The following is a 16,002-nucleotide window of genomic DNA, read 5'->3' as shown; positions in this document are numbered from 1 at the left end:
AAAAAAAAAAAAAAAAAAAAAAAAAAACCAAAACAAACCCACCACCATACAAAACAAACTGGAGACACAGACATATTCTTATTTTCTCCCATGGATTATTTTATTTAGTTTAAATGGCTGTCTGGATCAGTCCCATGAAACAGCCAAGGAAAAAAGTCGTTACTCCTATAAATATTTTATAAATATAAATATATAGTCCTATATAGTCCTATAAATATATTCCTATAGTTCCTTAAAATACAATTTCAGGCTTGATTGGGATCTTTATCTCTCTGCAGGATTCAAAAGGAATTTAACTTGAAGCAAAACTAAGTTTAATTTATAAAAAGTAAAACCAGAAACCTAAAAACTAAAGTTCTTCTAAAACAGAAAAAAGATCAGAGTAACTGGGGGGGGTGGAAGAAGATTCCTAGAGAATCTTGAAAACTGTCAAGGAGGAAAAAAATCTATTTATACTAGAATTTTCCTGACTAACCATATTGCTCTGGCTCCTCTGGCAACCAGAAGCAAGAGTTTACCCACTGAAAGACCATACTGCATTTTTAAAGTTTTAAAGCAGACATTTCAAGGGGTACTTTTCATTGCCTTATTTTACACATAACAGAAATGTAGCTTTGTATGTTATGATTTAATTTACATTACAGTTTCTAGATCACTGTCATCTGACATGATTTCATAAAAACCCACACAATTGTAGTCACCAGTGCACTTTTAAAGAATAGTATCAGATCAGGCCTGTGATAGTGCAAACTTCATGCAATATGATGAGTCAGTTTAACTTTAGTCAGGAAAGAACTCAATGACTCACTTTTAATATGCAGAATCTTGCTCCTTCTTTGTCCACTCCTGAATTTTACTTTTATTTTTAAGAATCCTTTGCGGCACTTAAATTTATTTAATTACATAACACTGGAGGACAGAGTTTGTGGGATGGGGGAATGGAGGAGCAGAGAGAAGCCATGGGTGTTTGGAGGCTTTTTTAAGAGACTTTTTAAATAAGGCATTTCTGTTGTATCTTATTAGCCCAGTTCAAATGCCACTGGAATTCAGGGTAATATTTCCAGCAGGGAAAAGGTAATGCTTGTCCATGTTTCCTTCTTTTTTAAGCAAAAGTTTTAGAACTTTCCCATATACAGAATAAATAACACGTAACACATGAAAATCAGTAAGTGACTAAAAGAGGGACAGCATATGGACACTGCCATATGCTTGAAAGATCTGACCAGTAAACATTACTGATTCCATCATTCGAAGGCATTATTTTCTAAGGTGGAAGAAAGATCATCTCAGCCAGTTAACGAAAGATTTTTAATGAATGTGCTAAAACATCTATACTTGGTATGCAGCAATCAAAGGCACTCAGGAAAAAACAGCATAGCCCTATAGATCCATTTTATCAACAAGTTATGGTATTCCTATCTGGAAAATAAAACAACTGCAGAAAAATCAGGGTATGGACCAACAAGCTTTTTGATAACACACTGAGGTTTATTTATTTGAATCTGAAGGAAAAGCATGTCTGAAAACTACTGCCTCAGAATGGATGCTTGGAATAATTCAAATAGCACAGTTAAATTTTACTAAAGAGAGAGAAAAAAAGCCTAGAACATTCATCTCCAAGGCCTTTCAGCAACAAAGAAGACAATTCATAATTCTTCTACCATTTTTCACTTCTTTTGTCAAGAATTCAGTAACTTACTGCAATTAACTCCAGTATGACACTGCACACAGTACATCTAGGTTTAGGACTGCTGCCATTTACTTTTTAAGACTAAGGCTTGCAAGAGCACTGTGATTACCCTTACGACTTATAAATGCATATATATAAATTAAGCAGTACTGAAGGTAATAATATCTTTCAGGTACAGCATTTCTTCCCTAAGGGAATAAATTGATTTGTACATGTAGAGCAATGATGACCTTAACTGTTAACACCATGGCACTTGTTTCCAATAAAAGGCAACATTTTTAGCATCTTGAACAATTGTAATTTCTTACAGACAGTAAGAGTCACTTTATTATTTTCTTATTATTCTCATACATCTGAACCAAAACCACAAGGATCTGTTGTACTTTTACTAATGATTTATAGGAAATGACAGTTCCAAACTCATTCAGTGTTGTTTGGTGCCTCACAAGCTACTCCTGCCTAGTAATCCTGCTGCTTTCAAAGTGTTCAGCGTACTAAAGGCGACGAGGCACTGTGAACCAGATCATCTGCACACTGAAGATCTATCCTTGCCATGGAACCAGCTTTGGTGATTGTCTATTCTTTCAAGAAGACAGTTGTGCTCACCAAACAAGCAGAAAAATACTTAGTTTTGTACAGTGATTTTTGATCACATCTGTGACTAGAATCAGCAAAGGAGAGAGCAGGAAAACATGGCCAGAGGCTGCAAAAGGACAGGCATAAACCTTGCTGCAGTACCTAGTTGTTGAGCTGTTTCACTACCTTTTCCTAATCCTGAAAAAGGCAAGACACCAAAAACCTGTGAGGACAAACATAAAATACGCCTCTCCTTTAAAATGCTTTAAAGGCTTGTCCTGCATTCTTGAAAACAAGATAAAGCTCATACTCCCACAGCCTCACCACCATTTTTACCAACAGGAAGAGACAGACTGGCAGAAGGGATGCAGATATCTTGACTATAATATGAGTTTAGAAATTGACAGTCACCCAAACATATAGCCACAGCCCATGCTGCCTCTCAAAACAGCAAGAAGACTCATCTGGCAGGGCCTTTGAGATCTCCATTAAGAGTTGGTAACTAGTAGAGTGCTCCACCATAATGCCCCCCCCCAACATTTAACTGAAAGATTGAAAGCATGTTCCTAATGCCTTCGAAGGAGACAAGTCAGAGAGGTCATTGCTCTACCTAACCACAAAATGCCTGTGGAACTGCTAGAGCTGACATACCAGTTCAGGAGTGCCCACGCTGCATTTTGCAAACAACTTACAGCTTGCTCTGCCACGCCAGCATGTCTACACACCTCTCAAGATCAGAGCTGCTCTGCACACAGCTAGCTCAGTGCCCAGGCAGGGCAAGCTCCAGTGTGCCTGGAAGACCAGCCACACACTTGAAAGTTCTTCCCACTGCAGGCCAGAAGATCCCTTGTGCGTGAAGTTCATGGATTACTCCAAAGATAAGAGGGACACTGACACTAGACTTACACCTCTTCTGTGGAACACTGCACAAGTCCACAGATCAAAAACATTCTGAAAACCTGTGATTAGGGCAGGCTTGACCTGCTATAATTTATGATAAGACAAATTTTTGTTCCAACCAGTCCAGGCTCAGAAAAAGAAGAAGAAAAACCCAGACCTATTTTAATCTTGCAGCCCGCATGCCACTCTTCCTAGTCGCACTGAATATTAACACAGCATAAGGAGGGACCTTGCCCCACTACAGAGTACTCTGAATGTACATGTAATACACGTGCACATACATGTAACAGAAGTATTAACACTAGCTCTGAAGCTACTGCTTCCCAACATTATTCTTTGCTGGATTTGGCACATAACCTGGATACTACCAATTGTTAACCCTAACAGGAAAAATTCTGTCTTTATATATTTACATAATGCATACCAGTGATAGCTTATGTAACAAACTATGTATTATTACTGGTTATACCAGGTCAATCTTTAAGAACATTACAAAAGTCAGGAATTAAAAGTAATAATGCTGTAACAGTCTGCATAAAGCATATTGAACCAACATATCTCACCCTCATATTATACCAATTAAAACGTAATGAAGAACTTACCAAAACAAACCCAAACCTGACAGTAACACCTTAGTGGCAATGGATTTAAGTTTATGCAGGCATTTTAATCTTAGTTCTCCTTCAAAACTATTCATTACTGATGATTTTGCTCTCAAGCCTTGAACCAGTCTTACTAGCCTTCTAAGATGGCTCAGGAAGTGGTTAAGAAAAGCCAAAAAACCCCTCAACTAACCCAAACAAGCCCAAACCATTTTATAAGATGTATTAACAGTGCTTGCTCACCTCCACCCTCCACTACCACTCTGGCTGAAGTGGATGCAAATGCAAATCACACAGAACTTGTAATTCTTAAACTGTAATAAAGATCAAAATGCTGTTATTTCCTGGAACTGAAATCTAAGTTAAATTGCACTTTAGAATGGGAAGAACATCTCTTGAAACCCTGTTCAATCTTTCCTATAAACTATGAGAGGAAAAAATCAAATAAAAAATTCCTGCCTAGAACTTGTAATTCAAGATGCAATATAGTGTGTGACAGAACAAGAAGGGGTACAGCTGAACCACCCTATTAATATAATTACTTTTCATACTTCTGACACAAAAAGCAAATTAAAAAAATAAAGCATATTTACAGGGTTTCCTGAGACTATTTAAAATAACACAAGTTTCAGGTACCAGAATGGTGAGCATTATGTGCTTTGGAATTGCCCTGAAATTCCTCTACCATGCATCACTGGTTGGTACTGCTCCTGAAAACAGTCTTTAGTAACTTCTCCTTCTGAATTCAGCTGAACTGGGCCTCTTCATCTGACTAAGCAAGACTACTGAGGAAGGAATGTCCTGAAAATGTGTAAATCATTCTTGAGTGCACAGTTTGGGGGGTTTGCTCTGACTTGAAAGAACCCAAATTTCAAAATCCCTCAAACCAAAAATTTCACACTTCCAAATGACCCTTCTCTTATAACATAAAGATAACAAAAGCAAGTGTTTTGCACATTCACCACTTCGTGGCTTGGTGAAAGAGAAAGATGAAAAGTACAGAGGCTTTGCATAAACTTTGAGAAGGAGTGAAATCATTCACTTTCATGTTCAGACACAGTGCAAGCAAAGTAAACAGCACTGTTACAAAAAACAGTATGGAGTTGCAGGGAAGAGCACAGAACTACTTGGTACCTACAGGCAAAAAAGCCCGACATTCTCTCCTGCATATTATTACATTTACGTTCCCAACCTACACAATCTATCAAAGTACATTTTTCTCTTGCTTTGTTTCATGTCCTCAGTTGAGAGAGAAGTCTAGGAAGCAATCCTTGTTCCTCAGATAGGGAAAGCACAGGAGGTGTGCTGTGCACCCCTCTGATTACAATTACCCATGTCCACATCATGCATCCACTGTGACTATGCTGCATTTTGCTGTGGGGTGGCAGGGACTTTGGCAGCCATCTGTACTGCTGGATTATTGCCTGCTACTACGAACTGTACACAGGCATCAGATGGATCTCTCTGTTTTCTTACAGGAAACCGCACAGAAATACACTTTCCTCATCTTCAAAAATTCTTCGCAATTGTTTGTTGTGCTCAGGGAATCCTTCTGTGCAGTTCTCACAGAGGAAGAGTTCTTAATTTTGTGCTGATCCTTAAGAGGTTTCATGAAAAGCCTAACGTTTTTGTAGAACTGAATTCACACCATGAGACTACTCCAGGGACAGTGAAATACCAATTCAATGATTAACACCACTGAAAAAGAGTTTCTGCCAGCTGGTCCAGGTCATTAGTCTCACATACTGGGATAATTCGCAGATGGCCATATACCAAGGGTACTATTTTGTTTGTGAGGGGGAACAGCAAAAGCCTTAGGGGGAAAACATATAATACAAGCAAAGTAGTGAAAGATAAAACATGTAATACAGGCAAAGATGGTCATGCTTGCACACAACAGCAACAGGTACACATGAAAAACAGGAAGTTAAATATACAGGATATGTTCTCATGGAAAAGATATGAAGTACAAGAGATTACACTGCAAAACAGGAAATGTGAAGTACCTTACTTGGTTAGTAGACAGTGGGCATAAATATCTTCTGCTCAATAAATCATCAAGTTTATGAAAAGCTAAACAATGTAAACAACAAACTCAGCTGACATAAATACGTCTGATACAGGCACCCCACAGTGTATTTTTTAGGCAGCTTAAGGACATGGACCTGTACATTCAGCCTCCCATGTCTGCCATCTGTCAAGGAGATCAGGATGTCCAATTCCATCCCTTTATTTGGAAGTACACATTAAAATTCTTTCAGTAGGTTGAAAAAAGAAAAAGAAACCCTCAGCCAAATTTATTGAAAGGGACAACAAAGAAGTTACCATAAGTAACCCCACCCCACACAGGGGAAGAGCAACACTTCATCATTAATAAAAGCACAGACAGCTTTCTCTTGATGAGCCGGTGTTATCTGTGAAAGGTGCCTGTCAGTGTGAATAAAGGTAGGTAGTGTGTGGAAACATAAACAAAAATTCAGCCTGCACAGCATTTTCACTACAATATGGAAAATGTGATTCACACAATGCACTCGATATACTCAGAAATAATCTGCTCTTTTTATTACATGATGTTAACTCCTCTGCTATATGCCATAAAACTATGTGTAAGGCACGGTAAAGTCTCCATTACTTCTTATTTTCTTGGATCTTTGCTAGCATTCTTTCCAAATAACTGGGAACACCTAATACGTTCCAGACTTGGTATACCGCATGTGAAAACAAGGCACGTATTAATTACCTTTGCCATAAAGTGATATTCTAGGAGGGAGGATGAAATAAAACTGGCATATTTACTCTCTACACTGCAACATCTTGTCCACATGGAAGGACTAACTGATAGCATTTATTAAATAAATAAATAAAAACCCCAACAACAGAGCAATAGAAGAAATGTGTAAATTAAGTTTTCAAGGAGTATTTGAACATATAGTCATGTAAATACACTGATGAACTTTTCCTCCTCTGGGTGCAGAACAGCATAAATTGTTATGACAGCTTTAATCTGGGGATTAAGGCTAGTGCTTACTTATGCCAATACATAATTTTTTTCAAAGTGCCACCACTTTGTTTAAAAAAAGGGGAGAGGAAGATTTTTCTGGGCTATTTTGGCCTGTCCTGATCTTGTTAGGATATGAAACACTGCAGAAACATTTCAAATGAGTATTAGTTGCAAAGCAGATTTTAATGACAGTACACACCCTTATGTTTACTGTTCTCTTGAACAATTTCCTAAAAGTACCTGCTGAGACTTGAAATTAACAAGTGCTGTCAAAGCATATGCCTTATGATCACAATAGTAAGCGTTCAACGGCCATCGACATTCACAGACTCAACTTAAGTACATTTTCCATGGCTTCTGTTCAGGATGTGAAACCTTTGCAATTCCACATGGGTCAAACAAAAACTACACATACATAGCATCAAACAGAAACTGCAGCATCACTTCAATGCAATTGATTCTAAGTCAAACTTAGACTTGTCTATACAAGAACAGGCATTCCCCCTTCACTCGAAACATTGAGAAAAGTTTTCCCAATGTTCACCCAACCTTCAAACAAGTCTCCAATTTCAACAAATACACCATAATGAATAAAATTGCCAGAGATTACCATACCAAACAGAAACAAACCACTTGGAAATAACAAAAGCAAAACTTGCCAATACATCTGCAGAGGCACAAGAAATGTCCAAGACAGAAGCAAGACAACCAGTCAGGAGTATGCTTATATTTCCCAGAACAGACTGAATGTACCAAATGGCCTCATGGAAAAATCATGGGTGAGACTAACAACTACTACACAGATGAATGAAGATACATAGATAATCAGTAGACGGGAATGCTTTCGAAGAAGTTAATACTTCTTGAATTTTCAAACCCGATATCCCAAAGAGACCTGCGAAGTATTTTCAAAAAACAACTCAGCAAACTATATTTATAACTCAACCACATACCACAAATCCCAGGCTGACTGCAATTCTTTGTTCTATGATACTTACAATTTTCTGCATGTCCTCAACACCCTCCTTATTCTTCCCCTACCCCACATGCTTCGTAGGTGATAAATATCTTCCTCATTTTTTCCACTGACCCTACCTTAAAATCTCTTCTCTTGCTCTCAAACGGCTATCCTTGCTCCACTGGAACCAACATTGTTTTCTCTCAAATGGTCTAACAGCACAATGAAGTTAAAATCTGACAAATTAGTTTCAAGCTACATTATGTGGCTGCTTTTGTTTCCACACTACAAAACAAGTTGTGCCTAACAGCTTTTTAAGTTTTCCTCCATCCATGTTTTGGTTAAGATAAGCATTCCCTACAGATGTAGCCTAGTTTAAAAGCACTATTTAAGATCATAAATAAGACACTGCAGAATAGCCTAATTTACAGAGCAAAATATAAAACTATAATGGTTTGTTATAAAATTCCTACTTCCTACTGTTCTGCTGAAGTTCTCTAAGCTTGCTACATAACATGAACAGAAAATCTTTCTTCCTCCCCTTTCTGTAAGCAGCATCAGGAACATATACTTGAGGATGAGGTAATATTCTTGCAGTAACTATCAATAAAAATAATTTCACTTTGGTAGTTTCTTGCAGTAAATTTTAGTAAAATACATTAGGCTTTGATGAAAAAACAAAAATCCCCACATCATCAGCCTTGGGATTAATTGTATTTTTCTTTCAGTCTTAAATAAAAACTTACATCTTTTCCAAGAACTCTAAGCTCAAACTGTGTTTCCTTGAAGTGAACTTTTGTAATTCTAGGCCTGTAAGAAGACAGACAGAACTTTGTGAGTTTTTAATTTAAAGCATAATGAAGTTGTGTATATTTACAAACAAAGACAAAAAGGAATTCACAGGTAGAATTTTTTTTCTTTTTCCAGGTATGCACCAGATATCAACAGAAAATTAGAAGTATTCAAACATTTTAACCTGAGTATGGTAACGGTGAACTATTTTTTTCAATACTTGGATTATCGAAGAAATAAAAAATCGTATAATCCAGACAAAGATTTCGAATTCCAAGCATACTTTTTTCTGTTGATACAATTAACCTTTCAAATTGATACCACAAATCATACATTTCCATACAACATCATTATTGTTTTTAAATTATACATACCAGAAATATTTTCCTACTTGTTTTTTGTTCTTGTAGACAACAACTCCTATGGGTGTTAATCCTAAAAAATATTCAGATTTGTTTTCACCCTAGAAGATAAAAATGTATGTCACTCATACAGTTACAAGTTGTATCACTGAAGCACTGAGGTCTAATAAGAAGTCAGCCAGACCATAAAATCATAGACTGGTTTGGGTTGGAAGGGACCTTAAAGATCACCTAGTTCCAAACCCCCTGCCACAGGCAAGAACACCTTTCACTAGACCAGGTTGCTCAAAGCCCCGTCCAACCTGGCCTTGAACACTGCCAGGGATGGGGCAGCCACAACTTCCCTGGGCAACCTGACAACTTCTTCCTAATGTCTAATCTAAATCTCCCCTCTGCGAGTTTAAAGGCATTCCCCCTTGTCCTGTCACTACACAACCTTGTAAATATTCCCTCTCCAGATTTCTTGTTGGCCCCCTTTATGCACTGGAAACTGCTCTAAGGTCTCCCCTGAGCCTTCTCTTCTGCAGGGTGCACAAGCCCAGCCACCTCAGCCTGTCTCCAGAGCAGAGGTGCTCCAGCCCTTGGAGCTTCTCCATGGCCCTCTCTGGACTCGCTCGAACAGCTCTGCGACCCTCTGGTGTTAGGGGCACCAGAGCTGAATGAAAGACTGCAGGGGGAATCTCACCAGAGCAGAGCAGAGGGGTGGGTGACTGACCTGAACATACTGTTTCACTCTGCGTGCAATGGGAATACAGTACTTGCTCTACTGACGAACACTCCTACAGGAGAACTTGTAGGCATGGAGGCAAAGAGGCAAGAAAGACGGCAGTGCGGGAAAGACTGGGAGATTCCACATGCCATGGTGAAAAGCAAAAATAACTTTTTTTTTTTTAAAGAATTACTTTGGGATATTTGGCAAATGTCCAAAAATCAGAAACTAAAATATTATCACCTGCATACTGTTACCTAGTGAAGTAAGTGCTCTGAGAGAGTCAGAGCATTTTTTCGTTCAGAATGGGTAGCAACATGCAAAGAACAGCTGCATGCATCATCTTCAAAGGAAACCATTCCTGAGATCAGTATTCGACTTGTAAACCATGTCAGGAGAGAACAGGGTGAAAACCCTGGTGCCGAGTGGCAGAAAGCCCCTGTCTCCCCAGTTCATGGTCAGTAACAAAAATCAGGTGAGCCCTACACTTGAAAGAATGTAAACCTTAGAGCATGAGTTCAGAAGAAAGTCAGTTGCAAAAGCTCATTCATCTGCCTATATAAGGCAATGACAAAGAGCGCTGCAAGCTCTAAACCAGCAGAGCATGAACCACAAAGAATATCAACTGTGAGACAGACTGACTGTAGAAAGTGCCCTTCTGCGTGACTATGGATGTGAGAAAGCTCAAGCACACCTGGCAAGTTCTTCCTGTGCTCGTCAGTGAACTAACTGCTAAAAGCAACTTTACTTTTAATATGACCAAGCAAGGAAAAGAATTACATCTTGTCATGTGTCCCAAATGAGGGGTTCTGTTGCTGTTGTAGTATTAACAGAAACGATAATATTCATGGGTTAGACTTGGGCATATTACAACTCATCCCCTTACTACCCACAGCAGTGATCTTACTGCATAGCAAAAAGCAATTCCAGGCTCTGCTAATTTAACATGATTGTGTTGGATCATGTTGAATCTTGTTCCAGTCACTCCCCCAGCTTTCTTTGTGTGGGAAGGGTAAATGGGATATGAACACAGTTAAGCTACACGGTGCATTAAAAAACACTTCATATTACGGGCTACACAATTTTAAGCAGGAAATACACAATCTTCTGTTAGTATCTTGATTTCTCTATTTTCTTTCAAGTAATTTTACAAAGTACTGACATTTAATTCAATGAACTATCTATATTACAATTCTCCATTTGAACTGATTTTCTTTTATTCAAAAAAAACCTGCCACAAGCACAATTATTCAAACAAGACAAAATGATGTTTCCACCAGGAGCATGTAGCCTCCAGGTGATGGATTAGATCCTATCCCATCATACATGCTGTTTTACAAAAGAAGTAGAGGGTTTTGCTGAGGCAATACAGACAACTTCCAGTGCTGCACAACACAGCAGAGAAAAAGCTGGAAATATACTCTGGACCTTTAGCAAAACCTTCACAGTAAGTATTAAAAGAAGCCAGACACGCTGCTGCTACCCCACCCTAGTTTTTGCAATGGTATTGAAAAGGTTTTAGGACACACTTGGTGTTACTTACACAAGAAAAATGTGCAAATTCTTGTGTCAAAGCCAAAGGTTATAACCCTCTCTCATGTCTCCTGACACTTGCACTCATTACTTATTATTTATCTAAACTGGTTTTTATCCAGAGTACAACCGATTGTCTTTTATAGTTGTTATACAATCACAACCTTTCATCTGAAAACCAACAGGCTTCTGTAGGTAGAATGACTGGATCCCCTCAGCCTGTAAACATGTATTCCTTGGCATTTCTTAAGTACAGTGCTTCCTCTCAAGTTATTCTGTGGCAAGTAAACTATATAAATACTCTCCCCCCACTTTAGTACAAGAAATTTTTTTTCACTGTTACCAAATCTGAAATATTTAAAAAATACTTACATAAACAGGATGGAGATCCACTCCATACATTTCCAGGGACTTGGCCACCCCTAATAGCAGGAACTTGACCCCTGTACACAAAATTCCATGTAAGAACTTTGCGCTTCCAGTCAACATACTAAAATAGATCACATTAATAGAGACAGTATGCTGGACAGGTATGCAATCCTTCCTTCCATTTGTTTAGACTGTCATTGTCCTTTCAGCAAGTGCTGAAAGGATACTTTCAGCTTATACTTCTGGTTGCTCCAAGTGAGACTGGACAGTAGGCACAAGTTTTCTCTAAACTGTATATTTTTCTTTCTACTAAACTCTCTGCTGTAAGATCGTATCAAAGATGTATCTTATCATATATACAACGTATGCCTACTACAGTGGCTAATCTTTTCCCTGCTGTCACAAACACACATCAGACATTCCATTTTTAGGTTTGAATATGCAAAATAACTTTTTTATCTGAAACTATATATGATAATTAATAAAGCAGGAATAGAATGTCTGACTGGGGTACTATTTCCCCATAGCAGTTTCTGAAAGCAGAGTTCATGACTTCAGAAAAAATATTCCTCTCTTCATAAAATCTTGCCTATAGGAAGTCACACCAACTGGTAATCACCAAGTCTGCTATGGGTGAAAACAAAGTTTGAAGTCCGTCTCATGAGACTACCAGTTTCAAAGATCTAGCTTGCCTTCCTATCAGCAAATATCAATTCACCAGTTTAAAACAACCATCAGCAGCACGCTGGTTGGAAACAACAGGGGAAAACCTGAGGGGAAAAACCCCTTGCTATTAGGAACATACCTGACAACAGCGATGAAGGATTTACTTTCACAGAGAACAAAACAACCAAATAAATTCAAAGTCATCAACAGACTTCTCCTCAGAATTTAAATTTTTCTTTCCTTTATAACTGCCATTGGTATAAAAGCAAAATACTCTGTTTCAAGCCTGAAATATCTGAAGCCACTTTTTCATCTTCATTCCTTTTTAATACTTCTGTGAAAGTTACTGAACTGTTATTGAGAAAGTACAGCATACGTAGTGAACATGTCTACTCATAAAGATGCATCTCCTGCTTCACCCTGTACTTGCTCTCTTGGGGAATACTTCACTGCATTTGCTACCTTTCAAATCCAAGGTGTGAAGCAGAGCTCAACATTTTGACACAAGACCTGGAAAAGTCATGCAGTATGCACATTCTCGCTCTTTGTCTTCAGCCTAGCAGCTACTTTCCAGGTTTTCCCAACTTTGTGCTATGCTTGACAAGGTAAAAAAACGTATCTAACATGAAAGACTGAAACAGTGTGCTTAGCATGAATGCAGCAATATAGGTATTTAAAATGCTCGCCTACTTGGGAGATGGGCTGCTTCAGCCCACCTGTTCAGCATAGTAGCACTGAAACTCTTTCAGGTGTTGGCCCTTCTTTCTAAGGACTTATAGAAAAGCAGCAGACCTGAAGCTTGTAAAAGAAATCTCTTTCTTCCAAGGGCTGGATTTCCCAGTAGATCTGTGATTCATCTCTGTACTCAGAATAAGCAGAACACTGGATATTCAGCACATCAGTATTGTCACATCTGACATAACTTTTACCCACTACTGCTACAAAAACTTATTCCACAACTTAATTTTTTATTTTTTTTAAATCTTGTTGGTAGGTCTCAGAAATGTAAAGAAAACATTCTCTAGAGCAATATTGTCTTACTGAGTTCACACACAGGCTAAACATCAGTCCTGAGCAAAGTGGATTATGCCATTACTGAACTATTGCTAGAATACAACACCAATTTAAATACTGCTACTAGCATTTCCCTACTGACCATACCTAAAAGAATGATGATGTGCTTATCCCAAAAGTCTCAAATGCCAAGTAAGTGTGTGCATGTATACATTTTCACAATCATACATAATTTGTAAGGAATCTGCAAAAATTTTAAAGGAAGTAAAGATGTGAGCTGGAGCTTCTGAAGGAAGCAGACGGAAGCTAGAGGAAGAAGTCCTCCCAAATACAAATGAAAAAGAACATGAAACGGAGAGAGAAATATCAGGGACTGAAAAAATTCTGACCATTACAAAGGGTGTTTCATTTTTATCATGTATGAAAATACAAACTCTCCTCCTCATCATATGACCTGACAATACTCTACAAAATTAAACAGTCTTTGCAGTTGGTTATGATAGAGCAGCCAATGTAACAGCCGTGCATCTGACAGGCACTGTTCACTGAGATGTACAATGAGCACCTGATTGCCACTGATGGCCCTAAACAATACTGAAAGCTACTCTTCAAGCTAACTATCCCTAAGGATGTGATACTGATTCAAAATACATGACTTGCCAAGTATCAGTTAGTCCCAGCCTGCTGCAGTCTGGAATAGGGAATGTCAGAGCGACAAGACAAGCTCTCTCATTTGCACTGAGGGATCATATCCCTCCTCTAGCACCACAAGTATCTGCTTCCTCATGTGCATGCAGGGAAGCCACTTCTTGCTCCTCCAGACGTGCCTGACAACAGTAGGTCACCTCATCCTGCTATCTGACCTTCGGATTCTCATGCTGGTTTATAGATAGGACAACGGATGGTTTATAGATAGGCAGTCTGCAGAGTCTTGATGCAGTCAGAAACCCACTCCAACTCTGACTTCCCTCACCTTACTTGATTTAGAACATTGCTCAAAATGCATCCTGAATTAATTCCTGAACACCTAGTGTGCCATGTAAAAAAACTGAAAGAGAATCCACAACCAAAACCAGTTTACCTGGAAGCAAGGTACATACAGGACCACAGCTGTCCTGCAAAAATCCCCATGCTTCCATGCTGAGCTCCAGAAAGGATAAAGTAGTTCTCCCAAACCATATCACAAACCTGTCCCTAAAATATTTCTGGTAAGTGAGATAATTTGGGATATGCCCTCAGCCACTGTAGCTTCAAGCCTCTTAGCTAGAGACCGCTGTCTCCTGTACAGAAGTCAATGCTGGCAGTGCTGATGATGACAGGCTGAACTAGCAGTGGGTACACCTTACTTTCACTCTCTTTTCTGATGCTGCTAAATCCCTGACACCTAACTGCAGCCAAGTAGCAAAGGAGCTTCAGAGCTCTACATCAATAAGCTTATAAAACCACTAAAGACAGTGTCAAGACAGTTATGACTTCTCTTTGTAACCACTGTTCCCCCAGCTTCTCCAAGGTTACAACCTTCTTGAGACAAATGGGGCTTAATCTGATTTACTACACTAATGACTACAGAAACTTGCGAGAGAGCGATTAAGGTTGCTTAGTATCAGTGGCCTGGTACATAGCAATTCATCTCAAATTTCACTTCTGAAACATAACCACCTCTAATGTTCAACCAAACAAACTCTCTGTTACTCAATTTCCAATCTCTAGAACATAAAAACCAGCACTTTTCTACTTCACAGAAGAACCTGTAGTAAGGTTCTCTATACATCATTAATTACTGTAAGCCAGTCAGGCAACTACATAGAAATAATTATTGAACAACAGACTCTCTTCACTGAAAGCGAAAGCTCAGGTCAAAGTGGCAACTGGCAGAGACTCCAATTACGTAACTTTTCAAACAGAACAGCTGTATCTCTGAGTTAATACCTATTCCCATAAACAAGGCACAAATAACACTAGCAGGCAAAACTACAGTCAAGCAATTACTTAACCTTTATCTAGACCATGGCTTCTTTATAGCAAGAGAATCAAGAAATCTCAATCTACATACAAGATGGCTAGCTCTGATTACCTTTACATTTCTTTAACAAAGGGTATGATGAGCATACTCGTAAGAAGTTTTTTACTGCTCCCATCCTAATGAATGGCTGTACCACAACTGCACCTAACTTGGACTTGTTAGAACAAGCTTCTTTACACTTACTAGGAATATGAATTTGGAGATAAGCAAGTAAATGTTCAATTTCGCTTTGTGTACAGTTGAATGTCTGGCATACATTTTCTTTTCAAAACCAATTTCACATTTTGCATTTTTGAAGGCACTGTAGTCTAATCAGGTTGGGAAGCCAAAACTCTCTAACTTGCAGTGCTTTCACACAGCAATTGTCAGTTCAGGCTCTGTACCAGGAGTACTTCAAGTCTAACCTCACTGAAAGTATTCCATACATAGAAGGCCACTTCTAAAAATGAGCAAGTGGGACAAAATCGGGCAGTGTAAACCTCCTCTAAGAAGACTACTTACACAGCTGCTGCAAATGCATCTACTATTTAACCTATATTCACAGAGAATCACTTTCTAGCTCTGCCACCTTTACTGGAAATTACATTCTTTGCTCCAGCGTTCCCATGAAATTGCTGGTTTTTCTCTCTGTGTTGTTGCTGTTGTTCATCTGTCAAGCACTGACGGAAACAATGCAGCCAAAGGTTATTACTAGTTCTTATCTTGCTTTGCTTATCTGTTCGGCACCCCAATCCATTTCGTGGTTGTCCATACTGCAGTTTTGCTTTCTTGCTTCCCAGGAATCAAGGGAAGGTACTGTATGCACAG

General features: G+C 38.7%; 1 protein-coding gene across 1 annotated transcript in view; it reads right to left on the bottom strand.

Annotated features, from left to right (window-relative positions):
- EPB41L4A (erythrocyte membrane protein band 4.1 like 4A) overlaps positions 1–16,002 on the bottom strand; it is a gene marked incomplete at its 5' end in the record, with an annotated part of 63,269 nt that overhangs the window by 31,355 nt on the left and 15,912 nt on the right. The window contains 4 exon segments of the mRNA XM_010020844.1: positions 8,474–8,537; positions 8,894–8,982; positions 11,496–11,550; positions 11,552–11,566. Coding sequence (XP_010019146.1) covers positions 8,474–8,537; positions 8,894–8,982; positions 11,496–11,550; positions 11,552–11,566 — 223 coding nt within the window.

The sequence above is a fragment of the Nestor notabilis genome, unplaced genomic scaffold (genome assembly GCF_000696875.1).
Source record: "Nestor notabilis isolate BGI_N333 unplaced genomic scaffold, ASM69687v1 scaffold4908, whole genome shotgun sequence".
NCBI classification, from domain to species: Eukaryota; Metazoa; Chordata; class Aves; order Psittaciformes; family Psittacidae; genus Nestor; species Nestor notabilis.
The sequence above is the reverse complement of the archived record's forward strand: the minus strand, read 5'-3'. Positions and strand labels throughout refer to the sequence as shown.